Genomic DNA, 24,086 nt, shown 5'->3' with positions numbered 1-24,086 from the left:
GACCCAGGATCTGAACATAGGTCTCCTATAGTGCCCTGTCCACTGGGTCAAATGAGAACAACTTGAGGAGCTGCTGGATTTTGCAATGTAGCCATCCTTTATAAATGCATAGACAGCTAAATGGCCTGCTCCACTGACTGCAGAAATAACCCACTGCGACCAGTAAGTGAAGCCCTAACTCAACACGTTCAGTGTAAACTGAGCAAGATGTCATATTTCCTACCTTCTTACCATGTTAGGCTATCAGCGGCTTAGATAGCTTGGTTTAAATGCTCGCTCCGTGAGCTATGCTTGGGTGGGAATTGTGTCAATAGTTGTGTGAACAAAAATCCGGTTCCTGGTACCCTGAAAGCAGGCCCTGGGGCAATCTCTGGACAAAAGCATCAGCTGCTGTGATAATGGTGTCTCCTGTTTAAAACAGAGCTGGGACTCAGATCTGGGTTCAATTTTCACCTCTTCCATTGTCTTCCTGTACAAAATGTCTTTTTACTGTGTCTCATTTCCCACCTGGCGAATAGGGATAATATTTATTATGGCAGCACCTACAGGCCCCCAGTGTGCTAGGTGTTGGACATACACATGGTAGCAGGCAGCCCCTTCCCTGAAGGGCTTACAGTCTAAATAGACAAGACAAAGGGTGGGAGGAGAAACAGTGAAGTGAAATGACTTGCCCCAGGTCACACAACTGGTCAGGGTAGGGAGAAGGACTATAACCCATGTCTGCCAATCCAGTATGCTAATGATTAGACCACATAATACTTCCTTTCTTTAGACTATAAGCTCTTTAAGGCAGATGCTGCCTTTTGCTTTGTCTGTGTATCTACAGGGCCTGGAACAATGGGGTCCTGATCTCCAGTGGGGCCTCAACATACAGCTGCACTAGAAATAAATAATAAGATGAAGATAGCCCACAGGGAGAAGTAGTTGTGGCCAGTTGTGACCCCACTGTAGGGTTCTCGGCCAATAGACCCCCCCCCCACACACACACACACCCCGCAGCACACATTCTTGTGCAGATCCTCATCTGATTCAGCACCACACACAGGGCACAGAAGCCCCTTGTGTCGGCCTGTAACTTCCAGATCACCTATGTGCAATGGGAACCTGCCTTTCCCACTGTGTTTTGGAGAAAGAGTGCCTAGAGAGAGGGTTTGTTTTTCACTGGAGCAGTTTTAAGGAGAGAGAGAAAGAGAGAGAGCAAGACCGACCTCTCCACCCCCTTTGCACCACTGAGATGGACTATGCACCAGTTACTGAATACAATGGAGCAGAGAGGAACCTAGGGAACAAGATGGAGGAGGAGTGTCAAGGTTCCTCCCCCACTCTGAACTCTAGGGTACAGATGTGGGGACCTGCATGAAAAACCTCCTAAGCTTATCTTTACCAGCTTAGGTCAAAACTTCCCCAAGGTACAAAATATTCCACCCATTGTCCTTGGACTGGCCGCTACCACCACCAAACTAATACTGGTTACTGGGGAAGAGCTGTTTGGACGCATCCTTCCCCCCAAAATACGTCCCAAAACCTTGCACCCCACTTCCTGGACAAGGTTTGGTAAAAAGCCTCACCAATTTGCCTAGGTGACTACAGACCCAGACCCTTGGATCTTAAGAACAATGAACAATCCTCCCAACACTTGCACCCCCCCTTTCCTGGGAAATGTTGGATAAAAAGCCTCACCAATTTGCCTAGGTGACTACAGACCCAAACCCTTGGATCTGAGAACAATGAAAAAGCATTCAGTTTCTTACAAGAAGACTTTTAATAAAAATAGAAGTAAATAGAAATGAAGAAATCCCTCCTGTAAAATCAGGATGGTAGATATCTTACAGGGTAATTAGATTCAAAAACATAGAGAACCCCTCTAGGCAAAACCTTAAGTTACAAAAAAGATACACAGACAGAAATAGTTATTCTATTCAGCACAATTCTTTTCTCAGCCATTTAAAGAAATCATAATCTAACACATACCTAGCTAGATTACTTACTAAAAGTTCTAAGACTCCATTCCTGGTCTATCCCCGACAAAGACCAGCATATAGACAGACCCACAGACCCTTTGTTTCTCTCCCTCCTCCCAGATTTTGAAAGTATCTTGTCTCCTCATTGGTCATTTTGGTCAGGTGCCAGCGAGGTTACCTTTAGCTTCTTAACCCTTTACAGGTGAGAGGAGCTTTCCCCTGGCCAGGAGGGATTTCAAAGGGGTTTACCCTTCCCTTTATATTTATGACAAGGAGCCAATGGCTGGAACTAGTGTTTGGGAATCTCTGCATAGAGGGGTTATCATAGACAGCTGTTGGTGGACTGGGTTGGGGCATTGTTTTTCTCCCCCTGAACCCTACATATTTCCCCACACTAAACCTGATTACCTTAGTGTGATGAGGAGTGATTTTCCCCCCCTTCTGTTCTAGCGGCTTTACTGAGTTAATAGGTTGTCCAAGATCAGGAGCTAAAAGCATCAGCTCTCTGGTTCCATCAGCACATCACTTCCTACAGCTGATGACTAAGAGGGAGAAAGTGTCTCTTTTTGTTTTGTTTTTGCAAGCCGTTCCTTAACCACAGAGCTTTGGGTGGAGAGCATATATTGAACAAAAATATCTGATATCCTAGGTTAAGTTCACAGCATACACACAAAAAAGATAGATAAAAACCATAAAGTGCTCTTTCAGGAAGGTTGTGATGTAACACTGCTTTACTTTTTAGAATCCAGAACCCTAAGACAAGAACCTCAAAACAGCGAGAGACAAAGCCACCTGCTCCCTAAAGCAGAGAGGCCCAACTCACCGCACCTTGCTCTAGGCTGGCTTTCTGCGGAGGACATAGATCACACACTTTCCTTAGGGGCAAGTAGGACTAGGATTTAATGTGACAGCTTGCAATTTTTACCCACTTTTCAATACACCACACCTAATATTTATATAGCATCTGCAATCCAGAAGGGTCCCAAAATGCTTTGCAAACAAGCCAACTTCACCAGGTCTTGAATTGCAGCCACTTCTTGGCGCAACGTGGCAGTTGTTTAACAGTGAACAGCAAAACCTCAATCAGTTAGGAGAGGAACTTAAGACTTCTTTCTACAGCTTCAAACTGAGGGAGGAAGTGGACTTAGGTAAGCATCAAAAGCTCAAAATCAGTTTCTCCTCCCTTGGTGTTCACACCTCAACTGCTAGAAGAGGTCCTCATCCTCCCTGATTGAACTAACCTCATTATCCCTAGCCTGATTCTTGCTTGCATATTTATACCTGCCTCTGGAAATTTCCACTACATGCATCCAACGAAGTGGGTATTCACCCACGAAAGCTTATGCTCTAATACATCTGTTAGTCTATAAGGTGCCACAAGACTCTGTCACTTTTACAGATCCAGACTAACATGGCTACCTCTCTGATACTTGTAAGCATCATGTAACTCTTCAAGCTGAAATTTGGCCAGGAGAAAGGCTTGCATCCCTATTTGTGCAGCAAAATATGCTTTGGGAATCTTTACAATCAGGACTGATGTAATCTGAGGAGGAAGCAGCTCTAATCACACTCCGTGTGGCTCCTTTGTGTGATGAGGTGTCTTAAGGGGTGCCAAGCTATTCACCAGCACTGTAAATAAAGGTTTGAATTAAGTTCCACAAACCGACGAAGATGCAAACTTCCTGCCTCTGTGTCGCCACTTGTGTTTTTTGGCCCATCACTAGGAACGGTGCCAGTGCATTCTAGGGTTGATCTAAAAATAACACATGCTGTACTCTACTTGGCAGACCCCTGCATGAACTCGGCTACTCTGTGTCCCTTGTGCCATCATGCCCCTGCCTAAAGCATGCTAGTGATGGCCTGAGAAATAGGTGGCTGAGTTTTCAATTGACTGGGATGCTACCAGTCCTTCCCCTGAAGGGGATCCAGATAGAGCTGATAAAACCCTGCACTCCTGCTATTCGGTGGGGGAAACTAGACCCCAAGGTTTTTAAAAAAATTCAGCTAAGTGCCCATATCCTCAGCTCCAGTTCCCTCTCCCTGTCCCCCACTGGGCTCCTCAGACCTTGGCTGGCATTCCTGTTCCAGGGTATGTCTACACTACAAAATTATGTCGACTTTTGCAGTGTCAAGTCAGCAGTGTGCCCTTGTTGCCAAGAAGGCCAATGGCATTTTGGGATGTATAAGTAGGGGCATAGCGAGCAGATCGAGGGACGTGATCGTTCCCCTCTATTCGACATTGGTGAGGCCTCATCTGGAATACTGTGTCCAGTTTTGGGCCCCACACTTCAAGAAGGATGTGGAAAAATTGGAGAGTCCAGCGAAGGGCAACAAAAATGATTAGGGGTCTGGAACACATGAGTTATGAGGAGAGGCTGAGGGAGCTGGGATTGTTTAGCCTGCAGAAGAGAAGAATGAGGGGGGATTTGATAGCTGCTTTCAACTACCTGAAAGGGGGTTCCAAAGAGGATGGCTCTAGACTGTTCTCAATGGTAGCAGATGACAGAACGAGGAGTAATGGTCTCAAGTTGCAGTGGGGGAGGTTTAGATTGGATATTAGGAAAAACTTTTTCACTAAGAGGGTGGTGAAACACTGGAATGCGTTACCTAGGGAGGTGGTAGAATCTCCTTCCTTAGAGGTTTTTAAAGTCAGGCTTGACAAAGCCCTGGCTGGGATGGTTTAACTGGGAATTGGTCCTGCTTCGAGCAGGGGGTTGGACTAGATGACCTTCTGGGGTCCCTTCCAACCCTGATATTCTATGATTCTATGATTCTATGATTCTAACTCTGATGCACCAGCCAGCTACAAAAGAAAAGGCCCAGGAACTTTTGAATTTCATTTCCTGTTTGATCAGCGTGGTGAACTCAGCAGCACAGGTGACCATGAAGTCCCCCCAGAATCGTAGAGCATAAAATGTTTCTACACTCCCCCTATCATCTCCGTCCCTGAGGTTATTGCAGATTAGAAGGTGAAAAAAACGCACTCGCGATGACATGTTTTCCAAGCTCATGCAGTCGTCCCGCACTGATAGGACACAGCTTAATACATGGAGGCATTCAGTTGCAGAGGCCAGGAAAGAATTAAGTGAGCACGAAGAGCGGAGGCAGGATGCGATGTTGAGCTTAATGGGGGAGCAAACGGACATGATGAAGCATCTGTTGGGGGAGCAAATGGATATGATGAAGCGTCCGTTGGAGCTGCAGGAAAGCCAACAAGAGCACAGACCCCCACTGCATAACCACCTACCCTCCTCCCCATGTTCCATAGCCTCCTCACCCAGACGTTCAAGAACATGGAGGGGGAGGCTCCAGGCACCCAGCCACTCCACTCCAGAGGATGGCCCAATCAACAGAAGTCTGTCATTCAAACAGTTTTATTTTTAGTGTGGCTACAATAAGCAATGTGGCCTTGTCCTTCCCTCCTCCCCCACCCCATGCAGGCTACCTTGTCCGTTATCTCGTTTTTTTAATTAATAAAGAATGCATGGTTTCAAAACAATAGTTACTTTATTTCAAAGAGGGGAGGGTGGTTGGCTTACAGGGAATTAAAATCAACAAAGGGGTCTGGTTTGCATCAAGGACAAACACACAACTGTCACACCGAAGCCTGGTGAGTCATGAAACTGGTTTTCAAAGCCTCTCTGATGCGCAGCACGCCTTGCTGTGCTCTTCTAATCACCCTGGTGTCTGGCTGCTCAAAATTGAATGCCAGGCAATTTGTGTCAATCTCCCACCCCGCCATAAATGTCTCCCCCTTACTCTCACAGATATTATGGAGCACCCAGCAAGCAGCAATAACAATGGGAATGTTGGTTGCGCTGAGGTCTGACCTAGTCAGCAAACAGCGCCAGCGAGCTTTTAAACGTCCAAAGGCACATTTTACCACCATTCTGCACTTGCTCAGCCTATAGTTGAACTGCTTCTTACTACTGTTCAGGCTTCATGAGCCATGGGAGCAAGGGATAGGCTGGAGTAGGTGCAACCGCATGATGCTGCTGGCTGGGAGAGCAGCCTGAGGCAGAAGCCTCCAGCTCGCATGACATTCCAGGCAGGACTAAATCTCCAAGAGAATGACCTGGAGTCTCTGGCTCCCATTGGTGCTCTAAAAGGAGAATATCCATGTCTGTCCAGGCCCCCTGATCGACCTAACCAAGGTCTGCCAGGAGCACCCAGGAGATGTACGACAGCTATCAGTCCTACTGCACCGTCCGCCGTGAAGGCAAGGAGCTGCTGCTGTATAGCAATGCAGTATCGCATCTGCAGCATGCAGGAGATGTACAGTGACGGTGAGCTGAGCAGGCTCCATGCTTGCTGTGGTATAGTGTCTGCACAGGTAACCCAGGAAAAAAGGCGCAAAACAATTGTCTGCCATTGCTTCCATGGAGGGAGGGAGGGGGGCCTGATGACATGTACCCAAAACCACCCACAACAATGTTTTTGCCCCATCAGGCATTGGGAGCTTAACCCAGAATTCCAATGGGCAGTGGAGACTGCAGGAACTGTGGGATAGCTACCCACAGTGGACCGCTCTGTAAGTCGATGCTACCCATGGTAGTGAGGACACACTCCGCCGACTTAATGCACTTAGTGTGGACATACACAATCGACTCTATAAAATCAGTTTCTAAAGATTGACTTCTATAAAATCGACCTAATTTCATAGTGTAGACATACCCTAAGTCAGTTGTGCATGTCCACACTATACTTCTTGTGTCAGCGGAGTGTGTCCTCACTAGTAGCACTTCCATCAATGCAGAGAGAAGTGCATCATGGGTAGCTATCCCACGGTGCAACTTGCCAGAATCTAGTACCAGGTGTTATGGGAAGGGCTTGCAATGTCTCATGGGGGCAAAACATTCTCTCAGGGGTGACTGGGAACATGGCGTGAACGTCCCATGATGCAGTTTTCTCTACATCCCATAATATTTCATGCCTGTTTTCAAAAACCTAGCATAGCCATGTATCTGCCATCTCTAGACAAGCATGGATCCTGCACAGCTCTGCACCATTGTGGTGAGCGTGGTGAACACAACACACCTGATCCTGCAGTATTTCCAGAGCAACCAGAGGAGCTGCTGCTTGGAATATGGCAATTTCCTTTCAAGTAGCTGGAAGTCATGGAAACAAACAATTCCTGGTTGCTGTTGGCAGTCGCAGAGCAGATGAACAGAGTGGAGTGCTGTTTCTGGTCCTGAGAAACAAGCACTGACTGGTGGGATCACATCATTATCCAGGTATGGGCTGATGAGCAGTGGCTGCAGAACTTTTGTATGCACTAGGCCACTTTCCAGCAACTTTGTGAGGAGCTCTCCTTAGTCCTTCAGTGCAGCGACACCAAAATAAGAGTTGCATTGATAGTGGAGAAGCGAGTGGTGATCGCTATGTGGAAGCTGGCAACACCAGACTGCTACCGTTGAGTTGTGAATCAATCTGGAGTTGGGAAATCCACCTTGGGGGTTGCTATGATCCAGGTCTGCAGGACCATTGATTGCCTTCTGCTAAGATTGCCTTCTGCAATCATTCTATGATTCTAAGAAGGACTCTGACTCTGGGCAATGTGCAGGAGACACTGGATGGTTTTGCTGCAATGGGGTTACTTAACTGCAGTGGGGCGATAGAGGACATGCATAGCCCTATCTTGGCACCAGACCACCTTGCCACAGAATACATAAACAGAAAGGAATACTTTTCTATGGTGTAGCAAGCACTGGTGGCTCACTGGGGATGTTTTTACCAACATCAACATGGAATGGGCCGGGAAGGTGCGTGATGCGCATATCTTTAAAAACACAGTCCTGTTCAGAAATCTGCAAGCAGAGATTTTCTTTCCGGACCACAAAAATCACCACTGGAAATGTTGAAATGCCCATAGTGATCCTGAGAGAACCAGCCTATCCCTTACTCCCGCAGCTCATGAAGCTGGACACCAGACACCTACACAGCAGCAAGAAGCACTTCAACAATCAGCTCAGCAGGTGCAGAATGATGGTTGATGTGCCTTTGGCCGTTTGAAGGGGCGCTGGAGCAGTCTACTCACTAGGTTAGACCTCAGTGAAAAAAGATATTCTCATGGTTATAGTTGCCTGCTGCATGCTTCATAATATCTGTGAAACAAAGGGAGAGAAGTTTCTGCCGCATGAAGGGTGGAAGTGGATCAGCTGTCTGCTGATTTTGAGCAGCCAGATACCAGGGCTATAAGAGGAACTCAGCAGGGAGCTATACGGCTCAGGAAGGCTTTGAAAGACTGTTTTAATAATGACCCCTCAGCGATGTATGCTGCTTTCCTGTGTTGTGCCTGTCACTGTGTTTTTGGCAACCTGGTCTGAACCATGCTGTGAATGAAGTAATGTAGCATTGAAAATGCACCTCTTTCTATGATCTCTGAATGATATACCCCCCCTCCCAACCCCTACACCCCACTCCCCTCCCAGAGCTAGGGAGAGAACACAGGAGTCCAGACTCCCAGCCCCGGCTCCATCCATTCGGCCCCACTCCCTTGCCAGAGCCTGATGAGTCTCTGTCCCCCAGCAGCATGAGCGGGCGGCGGGAGAGGGCTCGCATTGGAGATGCTGCATGCTGCTGAATTGCGGCCTCTGGGTGCTCAGTGCTGGTCTCCTCTGGCCTGACGCAGCTCCTTGGCTTTCACTCGGCACTGCTGCGAGTAGCCCTAGTAGCCCTTCTCCCCCTACAGCCCAAGAGATCTGCTTGTGAATGTCCACATTCCTACAGCTAGATCTGAGCTGAGTCTGCTCAGGCTCTTCTCCCCACAGACCCGGGCGATCCACCAACTCCTGTGTACTCTAGGCTGGAGTGCATTTGGAGCATGGGCCTGGCATGCTCAGTTGGGCAGTTGCTAGGTGAGCTCTCCACACTGACCAAACAGGAAATGAAAATTAAAAAATTAGCAGTCCTGTAAGGGGGGAGGAGCTTGTTCCTGTGTACCTAGCTGCTGGGCAGAGGAGTTGAAAATAGCAACTAGAGCAGTCACAGTGGGTCATTGTGGGTTGCCTCCTGGAGACCACTTAAGTCGACACAAGCAACACAGTGTCTACTCTGCCACTGCATCAACCTAGCTATGTCAACATAGATTCATGGATACTAAGGTCAGAAGGGACCATTATAATCATCTAGTCTGACCTCCTGCACAATGCAGGCCACAGAATCTCACCCACCCACTCCTGCGAAAAACCTCTCACCTATGTCTGAACTACTGAAGTCCTCAAATCGTGGTTTAAAGACCTCAAGGAGCAGAGAATCCTCCAGCAAGTGACCCGTGGGGCATGCTACAGAGGAAGGCGAAAAACCTCCAGGGCCTCTTCCAATCTGCCCTGGAGGAAAATTCCTTCCCGACCCCAAATATGGCGATCAGCTAAACCCTGAGCATATGGGCAAGATTCACCAGCCAGACACCCAGGAAAGAATTTTCTGTAGTAACTCAGATCCCACCCCATCTAACATTCCGTCACAGGCCATTGGGCCTATTTACCATGAATATTTAAAGATCAGTTAATTGCCAAAATCATGTTATCCCATCATACCATCTCCTCCATAAACTTACTGACTTTAATCTTAAAGCCAGATAGGTCTTTTGCCCCCACTGCTTCCCTTGGAAGGCTATTCCAAAACTTCACTCCTCTGATGGTTAAAAACCTTTGTCTAATTTCAAGTCTAAACTTCCCAATGACCAGTTTATATCCATTTGTTCTTGTGTCCACATCGGTACTGATCTTAAATAATTCCTCTCCCTCCCTAGTATTTATCTCTCTGATATATTTATAGGGAGCAATCATATCTCCCCTCAACCTTCTTTTAGTTAGGCTAAACAAGCCAAGCTCCTTGAGTCTCCTTTCACAAGACAAGTTTTCCATTCCTTGGATCATCCTAGTAGCCCTTCTCTGTACCTGTTCCAGTTTGAATTCATCCTTCTTAAACACAGGAGACCAGAACTACACACGGTATTCCAGGTGAGGTCTCACCAGTGCCTTGTATAACAGTACTAACACCTCCTTATCTCTACTGGAAATACCTTGCCTGATGCATCCCAAGACCGCATTAGCTTTTTTCACGGTCATATCACATTGGCGGCTCATAGTCATCCTATGATCAACCAATACTCCAAGGTCCTTCTCCTCCTCCGTTACTTCTAATTGATGCGTCCCCAGCTTATAACTAAAATTCTTATTATTAATCCCTAAATGTATAACGTTACACTTCTCACTATTAAATTTCATCCTATTACTATTACTCCAGTTTACAAGGTCATCCAAATCTTCCTGTATGATTTCCTGGTCCTTCTCTAAATTGGCAATGCCTCCCAGCTTTGTATCATCCGCAAACTTTATTAGCACACTCCCACTTTTTGTGCCAAGGTCAGTAATAAAAAGATTAAATAAGATTGGTCCCAAAACCGATCGCTGAGGAACTCCACTGGTAACCTCCCTCCAGCCTGACAGTTCACCTTTCACTAGGACCCGCTGTAGTCTTCCTTTTAACTAATTCCTTATCCACCTTTCAATTTTCATATTGATCCCCATCTTTTCCAATTTAACTAGTAATTCCCTATGTGGCACAGTATCAAATGCCTTACTGAAGTCTAGGTAAATTAAATCCACTGCGTTTCCTTTGTCTAAAAAATCTGTTACTTTCTCAAAGAAGGAGATCAGGTTGGTCTGGCACAATCTACCTTTTGTAAAACCATGTTGTATTTTGTCCCATTTACCACTGACCTCAATGTCCTTAACTACTTACTCCTTCAAAAATTTTTTCAAGACCTTGCATACTACAGATGTCAAACTAACAGGCCTGTAGTTACCCAGATCACTTTTTTTTCCCTTTCTTAAAAATAGGAACTATGTTAGCAATTCTCCAATCATACGGTACAACCCCTGAGTTTACAGATTCATTAAAAATTCTTGCTAATGGGCTTACAATTTCATGTGCCAATTCCTTTAATATTCTTGGATGAAGATTATCTGGGCCCCCCCATTTAGTCCCATTAAGATGTTCGAGTTTCGCTTCTACCTCAAATATGGTAATATCTATCTCCATATCCTCATTCCCATTTGTCATGCTACCATTATCCCTAAGATCCTCTTTAGCCTTATTAAAGACTGAGGCAAAGTATTTGTTTAGATATTGGGCCATGCCTAGATTATCCTTGATCTCCACTCCATCCTCAGTGTTTAGCGGTCGCACTTCTTCTTTCTTTGTTTTCTTCTTATTTATATGGCTATAGAACCTTTTACTATTGGTTTTAATTCCCTCTGCAAGTCCAGCTCTACTTGACTTTTAGCCTTTCTCACTTTATCCCTCCTTGTTCTGACCTCAATAAGGTAGCTTTCCTTGCTGATCCCTCCCATCTTCCACTCCCTGTATGCTTTCTCTTAATCACCTTTCTGAGATGCTTGCTCATCCAGCTTGGTCTACAACTCCTGCCTATGAATTTTTCCCTCTTTCTTGGGATGCAGGCTTCCGATAGCTTCTGCAGCTTTGATTTAAAGTAATCCCAGGCCTCCTCTGCCTTTAGATCCATAAATTCTTCAGTCCAATCCACCTCCCTAACTAATTTCCTTAATTTTTGAAAGTCAGCCCTTTTGAAATCAAAAACCCTAGTTGCAGATTTACTTTTGTTAATCCTTCCATTCAGTTTGAACTGAATTAGTTCATGATCACTCGAACCAAGATTGTCCCCTACAATCATTTCTTCTATGAGGTCTTCACTACTCACTAAAACCAAATCTAAAATGGCATCCCCTCTAGTCGGTTCAGCAACTATTTGATGAAGAAATCCATCAGCTATGGCATCTAGGAAAATCTGAGCCCTATTTTTATTACTAGCACTTGTCCTCCATCTGGGAAGTTAAAGTCTCCCATGATCACGCAGTTTTCTTTAATATTTACTTCATTAAAAACATTAAAGAGGGCTCTATCCATATCCAAATTAGATCCCGGCAGTCTATAGAACACCCCAAGTACTATCCCAGGGGAAGCTCTAATAGTTTTCTTCCCCAATGTAATTTTTACCCAGACAGACTCTGTCTTATCCATTCCATCGCTTCTTATTTCTTTACATTCTACCTCATCATTGATATACAATGCTACTCCACCACCTTTACCTTTATTTCGGTCTTTCCTAAACAGCACAGACCCTTCAATACCTGTAGTCCAGTCATGACGACTATTCCACCATGTTTCTGTTATCCCTAGAATCTCTGGTTTCACTTCCTGCACCAGTAGCTCTAGTTCCTCCATTTTGTTACCTAGGGTATGTCTACACTACGGAATAAGGTCGAATTTATAGAAGTCGTTTTTTTAGAAATCGGTTTTATATATTCGAGTGTGTGTGTCCCCACAGAAAATGCTCTAAGTGCATTAAGTGCATTAACTCGGCGGAGTGCTTCCACAGTACCGAAGCTAGAGTCGACTTCCGGAGCATTGCACTGTGGGTAGCTATCACACAGTTCCCGCAGTCTCCGCTGCCCATTGGAATTCTGGGTTGAGATCCCAATGCCTGATGGGGCTAAAACATTGTCGCGGGTGGTTCTGGGTACATATCGTCAGGCCCCCGTTCCCTCACTCCCTCCGTGAAAGCAAGGGCAGACAATCGTTTCGCGCCTTTTTTCCTGAGTTACCTGTGCAGATGCCATACCACGGCAAGCATGGAGCCCGCTCAGGTAACCGTCACCTATATGTCTCCTGGGTGCTGGCAGACGCGGTATGGCATTGCTACACAGTAGCAGCAACCCATTGCCTTCAGACGGTGCAATACGACTGGTAGCTGTCATCGTCGTGTCCGAGGTGCTCCTGGCCACGTCGGCTGGGAGCGCCTGGGCAGACATGGGCGCAGGGACTAAATTTGGAGTGACTTGACCAGGTCATTCTCTTTAGTCCTGCAGTCAGTCCTATTGAACTGTCTTATGGTGAGCAGGCAGGCGATACGGATTGCTAGCAGTCGTACTGTACCATCTTCTGCTGGGCAGGCAAGAGATGAGGATGGCTAGCAGTCGTATTGTACCATCTTCTGCCGGGCAGGCAAGAGATGAGGATGGCTAGCAGTCGTACTGTACCATCTTCTGCCGAGCAGCCATGAGATGTGGATGGCATGCAGTCCTTCTGCATCGTCTGCTGCCAGCCAAAGATGTAAAAGATAGATGGAGTGGATCAAAACAAGAAATAGACCAGATTTGTTTTGTACTCATTTGCCTCCTCCCCTGTCTAGGGGACTCATTCCTCTAGGTCACACTGCAGTCACTCACAGAGAAGGTGCAGTAAGGTAAATCTAGCCATGTATCAATCAGAGGCCAGGCTAACTTCCTTGTTCCAATAAGAAAAATAACTTAGGTGCACCATTTCTTATTGGAACCCTCCGTGAACTCCTGCCTGAAATACTCCTTGATGTAAAGCCACCCCTTTTGTTGATTTTAGCTCCCTGAAGCCAATCCTGTAAGCCGTATCGTCAGTCGCCCCTCCCTGCGTCAGAGCAACGGCAAACAATCGTGCATCTGAGTTGAGAGTGCTGTCCAGAGCAGTCACAATGGAGCACTCTGATGGGGCTAAAACATTGTCGTGGGTGGTTCTGGGTACACATGGTCAGGCCCCCCTTCCCTCCCTCCCTCCGTGAAAACAAAGGCAGACAATCGTTCCGCGCCTTTTTTTTGTGCGGACGCCATACCAAGGCAAGCATGGAGGCCGCTCAGCTCACTTTGGCAATTAGGAGCACATTAAACACCACACGCATTATCCAGCAGTATATGCAGCACCAGAACCTGGTAAAGCGATACCGGGCGAGGAGGCGACGTCAGCGCGGTCACGTGAGTGATCAGGGCATGGACACAGATTTCTCTGAAAGCATGGGCCCTGCCAATGCATGCATCATGGTGCTAATGGGGCAGGTTCATGCTGTGGAACGCCGATTCTGGGCTCCAGAAACAAGCACAGACTGGTGGGACCGCATAGTGTTGCAGGTCTGGGACGATTCCCAGTGGCTGCAAAACTTTCGCATGCGTAAGGGCACTTTCATGGAACTTTGTGACTTGCTTTCCCCTGCCCTGAAGCGCATGAATACCAAGATGAGAGCAGCCCTCACAGTTGAGAAGCGAGTGGTAATTGCCCTGTGAAAGCTTGCAACGCCAGACAGCTACCGGTCAGTTGGGAATCAATTTGGAGTGGGCAAATCTACTGTTGGGGCTGCTGTGATGCAAGTAGCCCACGCAATCAAAGATCTGCTGATATCAAGGGTAGTGACCCTGGGAAATGTGCAGGTCATAGTGGATGGCTTTGCTGCAATGGGATTCCCTAACTGTGGTGGGGCCATAGACGGAACCCATATCCCTATCTTGGCACCGGAGCACCAAGCTGCCGAGTACATAAACCGCAAGGGGTACTTTTCAATAGTGCTGCAAGGTCTGGTAGATCACAAGGGACGTTTCACCAACATCAACGTGGGATGGCCGGGAAAGGTACATGACGCTCGCATCTTCAGGAACTCTGGTCTGTTTCAAAAGCTGCAGGAAGGGACTTTATTCCCAGACCAGAAAATAACTGTTGGGGATGTTGAAATGCCTATATGTATCCTTGGGGACCCAGCCTACCCCTTAATGCCATGGCTCATGAAGCCGTACACAGGCAGCCTGGACAGTAGTCAGGAGCTGTTCAACTACAGGCTGAGCAAGTGCAGAATGGTGGTAGAATGTGCATTTGGAGGTTTAAAGGCGCGCTGGCGCAGTTTACTGACTCGCTTAGACCTCAGCGAAACCAATATTCCCACTGTTATTACTGCTTGCTGTGTGCTCCACAATATCTGTGAGAGTAAGGGGGAGATGTTTATGGCGGGGTGGGAGGTTGAGGCAAATCGCCTGGCTGCTGGTTACGTGCAGCCAGACACCAGGGCAGTTAGAAGAGCACAGGAGGGCGCGGTACGCATCAGAGAAGCTTTGAAAACCAGTTTCATGACCGGCCAGGCTATGGTGTGAAAGTTCTGTTTGTTTCTCTTTGATGAAACCCCCCACCCCTTGGTTCACTCTACTTTCCTGTAAGCTAACCACCCTCCCCTCCTCCCTTCGATCACCGCTTGCAGAGGCAATAAAGTCATTGTTGCTTCACATTCATGCATTCTTTATTCATTCATCACACAAATAGGGGGATAACTACCAAGGTAGCCCAGGAGGGGTGGTGGAGGAGGGAAGGAAAATGCCACACAGCACTTTAAAAGTTTACAACTTTAAAATTTATTGAATGCTAGCCTTCTTTTTTTTGGGCAATCCTCTGTGGTGGAGTGGCTGGTTGGCCGGTGGCCCCCCCACCGCGTTCTTGGGTGTCTGGGTGTGGAGGCTATGGAACTTGGGGAGGAGGGCGGTTGGTTACACAGGGGCTGTAGTGGCAGTCTGTGCTCCAGCTGCCTTTGCTGCAGCTCAGCCATACACTGGAGCATACTGGTTTGGTCCTCCAGCAGCCTCAGCATTGAATCCTGCCTCCTCTCATTACGCTGCCGCCACATTTGAGCTTCTTCAGCCCGCCACTTACTCTCTTCAGCCTGCCACTTACTCTTTTCAGCCCGCCACCTCTCCTCCCGGTCATTTTGTGCTTTCCTGCACTCTGACATTATTTGCCTCCACGCATTTGTCTGTGCTCTGTCAGTGCGGGAGGACAGCATGAGCTCGGAGAACATTTCATCTCGAGTGTATTTTTTTTTCTTTCTAATCTTCACTAGCCTCTGCGAAGGAGAAGATCTTGTGATCATTGAAACACATGCAGCTGGTGGAGAAAAAAAAAGGGACAGCGGTATTTAAAAAGACACATTTTATAAAATAGTGGCTACACTCTTTCAGGGTAAACCTTGCTGTTAACATTACATACATAGCACATGTGCTTTCGTTAAAAGGTCGCATTTTGCCTCCCCCCACCACGTGGCTACCCCCTCAACTCCCCCCCACCCGTGGCTAACAGCGGGGAACATTTCTGTTCAGCCACAGGCAAACAGTCCAGCAGGAACGGGCTCCTCTGTGTGTCACCCTATTTCAACCAGGTGACCATGAATGATATCTCACTCTCCTGAGGATAACACAGAGAGATAAAGAACGGATGTTGTTTGTACGCCAGCAAACATACACTGCAATGCTTTGTTGTACAATGATTCCCGAGTACGTGTTACTGGCCTGGAGTGGTAAAGTGTCCTACCATGAAGGACGCAATAAGGCTGCCCTCCCCAGAAACCTTTTGCAAAGGCTTTGGGAGTACATCCAGGAGAATCGCGAATGCCAGGGCAAAGTAATCCTTTCACATGCTTGCTTTTAAACCATGTATAGTATTTTAAAAGATACACTCACCGGAGGTCCCTTCTCTGCCTGCCGGGTCCAGGAAGCAGCCTTGGGTGGGTTCAGGGGGTACTGGCTCCAGGTCCAGGGTGAGAAACAGTTCCTGGCTGTCGGGAAAACCGGTTTCTCCGCTTGCTTGCTGTGAGCTATCTACAACCTCATCATCATCATCATCATCTTCTTCGTCCCCAAAACCTGCTTCCGTGTTGCCTCCATCTCCATCGAAGGAGTCAAACAACACGCTGGGGTAGTGGTGGCTGAACCCCCTAAAATGGCATGCAGCTCATCATAGAAGCGGCACGTTTGGGGCTCTGACCCGGAGTGGCCGTTTGCCTCTCTGGTTTTCTGGTAGGCTTTCCTCAGCTCCTTAAGTTTCACGCAGCACTGCTTTGGGTCCCTGTTATGGCCTCTGTCCTTTATGCCCTGGGAGATTTTGACAAAGGTTTTGGCATTTTGAAAACTGGAACGGAGTTCTGATAGCACGGATTCCTCTCCCCAAACAGCAATCAGATCCCGTACCTCCCGTTCGGTCCATGCTGGAGCTCTTTTGCGATTCTGGGACTCCATCATGGTCACCTCTGCTGATGAGCTCTGCATGGTCACCTGCAGCTTGCCATGCTGGCCAAACAGGAAATGAGATTCAAAAGTTCGTGGTTCTTTTCCTGTCTACCTGGCCAGTGCATCTGAGTTGAGAGTGCTGTCCAGAGCGGTCAAAATGGAGCACTCTGGGATAGCTCCCAGGGGCCAATACCGTCGAATTGTGTCCACAGTACCCCAAATTCGAGCCGGCAAGGCCGATTTAAGCGCTAATCCACTTGTCAGGGGTGGAGTAAGGAAATCGATTTTAAGAGCCCTTTAAGTCGAAATAAAGGGCTTCATCGTGTGGACGGGTGCAGGTTTACATCGATTTAACGCTGCTAAATTCAACCTAAAGTCCTAGTGTAGACCAGGGCCTAGGTTCCTTGCATTGGTGTACAAACATCTTAATTTTTGCTGTTTGGCCTCCCTCACATTCTGTACCCTATTAGGCATGGTCATTCTACAGCCAGTATAACCTATTAGACTGAAATCCACACTGCCCTTCCTCCTTGTATACATTCTCCTACCCACGGGTGTATCCTTTCTTATTTCGTTTTCTTCCCTCACAATGCTAAAATCCAGCGTGGAGGTTACCTGGACATCTCCCAATCATCTCCCGCAAATTCCTAGTTTAAAGCTCTCTTAATCAGTTGTGCCAGCCTCCATCCCGAGAGAACTGTCCTCTGTCCATGAATGCCTCCCAGTGGCCATACATCCCAAAGCCCTCCTTATAGCACCACTGCCTAAGCCATCTGTTGATAGTCATAATCTTGTCACACCTTTGTTGCCCTTCTCTAGGAACAGGCAGAATCCCACTAAAGATCACCTGAGCCTCAATTTCCTTAAGCGTCTTCCCCAGCCTAGCATAGTCTCCCTTAATACTTTCCAGCGAGAATCTAGCCATATCATTTGTTCCGACATGAAGGATAATTAGGGGATTCTTTCCTGCTCCCTTTAGGATCCTTTTCAACCTCAGGTCTACATCCCGTATCTTAGCACCTGGAAGACAGCACACCCTTCTATACTCTGGATTAGCTCTGGTTACAGGCCTGTCTATTCTTCTCAACAAAGAGTCCCCGATCATATAGACCTACCTTTTCCTGGTGACGGTGCTATTCTCCAGTCTATCCCCTGTTCCCTCTGGCTGCAAGTTCTTTCCATTCCTATTCTCCCTTGTAATCCTCTTCAACCCATCCTGTATCCTTCTGGGGTTCATATTTGGTGTAGTCTCCATTGACTCTTCCCCTTTTCCTATAGGACTAGCCGCTCTTCTCGTCTTTCTTGCCTTTCCACCTTCAGTGACTACCTGCTGAGCCCCTTCTTCATTTTCCAACTCTGCAAACCTGTTCTTAAGCTCTTTTTCTCCTTCACTAGCCCGTCTTTTCCTCTGCATGGTTCTTTTAGTCACTTCCACTGACCACTGACCACTTTCCTCACCCAGTTTCCCCTCAGAATTCCTCAGTCCTGCTTCCATCTGCAAGTCTGAGCTTTTCCCTTCCGAAACCTCATGTCTTTGCTCCATAATCTGCTCAAACCCCTTTCTAAACTCAACCAGACTTTGCACCTGCATTTCCAAACCTCGGATCTTTTCCTCCATCAGCTCTATCAGATTGCATTTCGTGCAGACAAAACTCTTACCAGGTACCCCCTCCAGGATCATGTACATATCGCAGCTTCCACATCCAGTCATCTTCATTGTGTCTTCCACTACATGAGTCACTCCTACTTCTGCCTCTGTATCTGTCATAGCCTTCCCACCTAAATCCTGTTAATCTGGGAAACACAAACCACACCAAAACACCACCACCCACAGCAAACTCAAACCCCAAACAAGCACCACAAGACAAACTCCCCTTACAAATTCCCACTGAAACTCCCCTGTTTACAGCTCTGTTTGCTAGCTCCTGTGCCGCTATGCCTCTCACAAAGATGGAGTTATTAAGGGTATGTCTACACTAGAAATGTAAGTTGACCTATATTAGGTTGACTTAAAGCCACTGCAATAATTACTGCCGTGGTGCATGTCCAAACTGCCCTCCTTGGGTCAGTGGTGCACATCCTCACCAGGGGCGCTTCCGCTGACCTAAGAGGGGCAGTGTGTGGACCTGAGAGGTGGGTCTCTCAGCTCTGTTGGCAGCTCCCTGCCAGGAGCCCTGCAGCCCCACAGGCTCCCAGGCTCCCAGTGGGCTGCCCCCCTTCCACTCCCCATTCCTTGCTGGGAGTGGGGAAAGCCACCCGGGGCTTCTCACCCCCAGAAAGCATGGTCCAGCTGCTCTGGCTCCTCCCACCACCCAGCCTTCTCCCTGGGGAGCAGGGCAGCATCAGCAATTTCACAGCTTGGTGAGCCATGAAATTGACAAGGCTGCCCAGCTGGCGGGAGGTTGTGGGGGGTGGTAGAGAAACCAGTGGGGCTCCCACCGTGAAATTGACAAGACAGCCAACAGCCAATGTAAGGGACACAGTGTCTAACAGACATTGCATCGCCCTAACTACACCAACATAAGGCTTACGCCTCATGGAGGTGGAGTTATTATGTCAGTGTAGGAGGGCACTTACATGGGCAGGAGCAAGGCTATAATGTAGACACTGAAATAATTAGGTCGACATAAACTGCCTTATGTTGATCTAACTGTGTAGTGTAGATCAGCCCTCAGTTGACATAGCAGGCAAGTTACGACAGCAGGAGGGACCTTGTAATGTAGACACTGACATTATTAGGTCAACGTAGGCTACCTTACATTGCCCTAACTCTGTAGTGTAGACCAGGCCTCAAAGGCCCTACAGCAGGATCAGTCCTAACACATCTTCTGAATCCATAGCCCAAGGGAGACTCGGTGGGAGGATCTCATAGGCAGCGTCTTCTTGCTTGATCCACATGCTCCCCTAGCAGCTTAGACAAATGACTGTTTGCGTTTCAAACTCTCATGGCCAAATGTTAAAGTGGCAAGAGGTAGGATAGTGCAGTGGTTAGGACACTAGCCTGGGACTTTGGCGACCCTGTATTCAATTGCCTCCTCTACCGGAGGCTTCCAGTGTGACCTTGTTTAAGTCACTTAGTGTCTCTGTGCCTCAACTCCCCACTGGTAAAATGCTGGTACCTCATGGGCTGTTGTAAGGAGAAATCCATTAAAGATTGGGAGGTGCTCAGATACCAGAACTGTAGAAAAACCTTAGAAAAATAAGTGGGGAGGCTTATTTTGAAGTTCTGTAACCCTAAGTTGACATCTTTCACCCAATTTTGTCCCTAGAGTGCGGGTACAGCCTTCCCTACTGTTCTGCTTTCACAAAGCTTCCAGGTGATGGACAGGAGCTGGTTTGAGCTGATCTGTAATAAAAATGAGATGGGATTCTGTGTGTTGGGTTGTCTCTCATTGTCTGACAGTCTGGAGGCTCTCAGGTTACAAAACAACAACTCTTGCATGGTTGCTCATAGTTGCAATATCCCTTTAATAAACATTTCCATTGATAGTGCACATATAATTATGAGCCCAGTCCTCCTTGTAGTGAGGCCAATGAGTTTTGCCATCAATTTTAATGAGAGCAGGAGCAAGCCTACTCACATTGACCTTTTAATACATAGTATTACTTTGCTATCAGAAATCATGATGACCAAAAATGATCTAAGATTTACCTACAAAAAATGGGTTAAATTATCATGAGAGTAAAATGAATGGACCCTTCAATATAATCACATAGTGAGTAACAGCATGATCTTATTACTGTAACCCTTGTCACTCCTTGCCCCATCCCCCTGATTGTGTGGTACTGTCATTGGTCATGTCACGTTTAAAATTAGATAGTGAACTCTTTGAGACAGGGATAATTTCCATGTATCCATTCTATAAAGTATGTATGTATAAAGTCTTTGGACTCAAGCATCTTAGAAGCCTTGTGCTGGGCCTCTGCAGAGGAGTGAATTTCACCCTGGGACACACTTATGGGGAGTGTACAAGTAATCAGTAATAACAAGAAGAAAATAAGGAGATGTAAGTGCATTAGCATGAAATCACTGGCTGCTTTTGACCTGTGTAAGCATGTACAAAAGATGATGGACCAAACTCTTAGCTAGTACAAACTGGCAGAGTTCAATTGTCCTCTCAGTTTTCACCAGCTCAGGTATAATAAATAAAATAAAATAAAGCTCATACAACTGCCTTCTTTTTTCAGCCTGGCAGCAAAAATGGAATAGAAGAGAACATCCCAACAGACCTGCACAGGCAGAAGCGACGGGGTATGTTAACACTGGCGTTACAGCAGGTTTCCTTTAGGTAGCAGGGGAACAGGTCTCTTGGGTCATTCCTAGACATAGCGAGTGGCAATGATCAAGCATGTGAATCACTGTGGTGCAAACCTGTGGCCAATCAAAGATGAAAGTGTCTGAACACATTTTACTATGTAGCTCCTCCCCTGCGGAATGGCTTATGCCACCTGCCTTTTCTATCCTTGGTCACTTGGTGTATATCTCCACTGCACACTAAGGGCATGTCTACGCTACAGCCCTAAGTCGACCTATGTTCGGTTAACTTTCAGCCACCACACTAATTAATTTATATCCACATTCCCCTCCTCATGTCGGTGGGCGTGTCCACATCAGGAGCGCATCCACCAACTGAAGAGAGGCAGTGTGGGGGGACTGAGAGCTCTTCATGTAGCTCCTCGCCTGAAGCCCAGCTGCCACCTTGGCTCTTGGCTCAGTGAAACCTCTCATGAGCTCTTGTTGAATAGACAGCACAGGTGCTAGTCTGGAAGTCTTCAGTTATTATCATAAACCCTAACACATCCATCCTTTTTCTTTTCAGTAGCTGCACTTGGCTTTTCTCCTGTGGACTACAAGGTTGACATTGAGATCATTTCTACAGATTCATCTCTCTTGGAATCCCTCAAAGATTATTTCAAGAATCTTAGTTTTCCAGTCATAATAAACACCTCAGATGCAGCAATGAACATTTCAAGCCTCAATATTACTACAGGTGAGTAGGTCGCTCTTTTGATGTCCTGCACGATGCAGTGGCTTGTCAATAATTCTGTTGCCTTCACATTTTCACATAGCGATCAGTGAACACGTAACGCCGACAGACTCCACTTGTCAGCGGGCAGGATTAAACCTGAGACCGTTGAAGCTTAGCATATGAGCCTCTACTGCATGAACTAAAAGCCATATGGCTCTTAGCTAGCTAAGGCTGTAGTAGACTCATCAATCTCTAGCAGGGCTAGGTGCCACTAGAGGGGGACAGAGCCTAGCTTACAAATCCAGAGCTGTCTCTGTTACCTACTGAGTGGGAAGGACCCAGCAAGACAGAAAAATTCATAGATAACAGCACTTTCTGGTCTTTGCATTCCACACCTCTCCTTCTTACAAAACACTGATATTAGGAGAGGCCTGAATGCTTCTCTGTGCCGAAGGAAGGGAGGGAGCCTGAGAAACCCTCTGCTAAAACGTTCTGCTATGGCTTTATTACCACAATAATAATAGCAGTCTGATTTACTTTTATGTTTCAGGAAGCTGCAGCGCTGATTTTCAAAGTGTTTACTTTCCTCTAATGACATTTGGAATGTAAATCACTTTAAGAGGCTATGCTTTGTCCCTAGCATGTGGACACACACTTCATGGGCTAATTTTCTTTCTGATGTAATTCCAAAGGACATTATTAAAGGGCAAAGAATTGAAGAACCTTTATTTTTCCACTTGTTGTTATACAAAATTGCAGCTATATAGTATTCTGAATAGTTAAAATATGAAACAATATATAAACACCACATGTATTTACAAAAGTTCAGGACCTGTTTTTTTTTTTAATTTAAATCGCTGATCCAGGAGCAGTGGAAGGATGTGCGTACTGGTTCTAAACACGTGTGTTCATCTTGCCAAGTGTTTCTTGTCTGTGAGCTAGTTTATTCAAAACATTTTGTCAATACTTCATGCTATGTCATTGAAAGTTAACTTTGATTTAGCAGCCAGTGTCTCATAAACAGTAAGAAAATGGGTTTATGCTGTTTGAAAACTAGGACTTAAGATTTTAGATGATATGAAGTATATGTGTCAACAGCATTTTTCTGATAGTGCCCTTTGAAATGACATTGCATTCTAAAGTTCAAGATAGCAATCAGAATGGGGTTATTTTATGGTTTAATCTCACTCGAAACAAACACTACAACATGTAATTGAAACCAGTTTGGACGCTATGCGGTGTTTGCTTTTAGCCCAGTAGTTTATGAAATCTCTGACTGCAATATCCTTGCTATCATAGATCAGCAGGGCTATTTCAACACTCTGATCCAAGACTAAACACAAGAAACCCAAGAGATTGGAACAGGGTAATTTTCAGTCCATGCTCTATATTTAAAAGAAAACTCTTAGGCCTGGTCTACACTAGAGGGGAGGAGCGATCTAAGTTATGCAAATTCAGCCACGTGAATAACGTAGCTGAAGTCAATGTTCTTAGATCTACTCACCGTGGTGTCTTCACTGCAGTGAGTCGAGAGCTGATGCTCTCCCGTCGACTCCGCCTGCGCCTCTCGCTCCGGTGGAGTACCGGAGTCGACAGGAGAGAGCTCGGCGGTCAATTTATCATGTCTAGACTAGACGCAATAAATCAACCCCTGCTGGATCGATCGCTGCCTGCCAATCCAGCGGGTAGTATAGACAAGCCCTTAGAGTAATGAATCAAACTTAGCCCCTAATGAGAGTATCACCACCTCTTATTTAGCTGCTCATGATTCATATAACAGGATTCTCAGGGCATTAGATACTCAGGCTTCTATCTTGCTAGTGAACATCTAAGATGCACAGCATATTGTATAAACTTTTGCATACACATCCAGTAGGATAAATATACTTAAGGGAAAAATATTGTGAAAAATATTATGAATAATGCATCATTACCACAGACTTTCTATTTTATACTAGTATGCAGTCTCATCAGTAATAATGAGGCCCATTGTTCTTGTGAAAGTGGGTACGGATGGCCAGCTGCAGTGTGCAGTGCCAAGTCAATCTGTCCTGGTACCGTCCCAACACAAGAGGAGATCTGTGACTGTATCACAGAGTTGCCTTCTCAAGGACCCTATTGTCAGCTTCAGCCTGGAGGTAAGTTGCGCTTAGTAGCATATGGTATGAAATTTAATCAGGAGAGAGAGTGATCTTTACACATCAGTGGGGCTGGCTAAAATGTGACTCATGGACCAAGCACAATACTTTGGGGACTACTGTAGCTGTTATTTTTAATAGGAAAGT

General features: G+C 46.5%; 1 protein-coding gene across 4 annotated transcripts in view; it reads left to right on the top strand.

Moving 5' to 3' along the window:
• Positions 1–24,086, top strand: part of ADGRF5 (adhesion G protein-coupled receptor F5) — a 66,777-nt gene that overhangs the window by 6,173 nt on the left and 36,518 nt on the right. For 3 of the 4 annotated variants that reach the window (XM_073335808.2, XM_073335805.2, XM_073335807.2), the window contains exons 3-5: positions 21,020–21,083; positions 21,652–21,822; positions 23,760–23,939. In XM_073335808.2, the coding sequence (XP_073191909.2) occupies positions 21,020–21,083; positions 21,652–21,822; positions 23,760–23,939 (415 nt within the window). The remainder of the gene's footprint in view (positions 1–21,019; positions 21,084–21,651; positions 21,823–23,759; positions 23,940–24,086) is intronic. The other variant, XM_073335806.2, reaches the window with a different exon arrangement.

The sequence above is a fragment of the Lepidochelys kempii genome, chromosome 3 (genome assembly GCF_965140285.1).
Source record: "Lepidochelys kempii isolate rLepKem1 chromosome 3, rLepKem1.hap1, whole genome shotgun sequence".
Lineage (NCBI taxonomy): Eukaryota > Metazoa > Chordata > Testudines > Cheloniidae > Lepidochelys > Lepidochelys kempii.
This window is presented reverse-complemented; position numbering and strand designations above follow the sequence as displayed.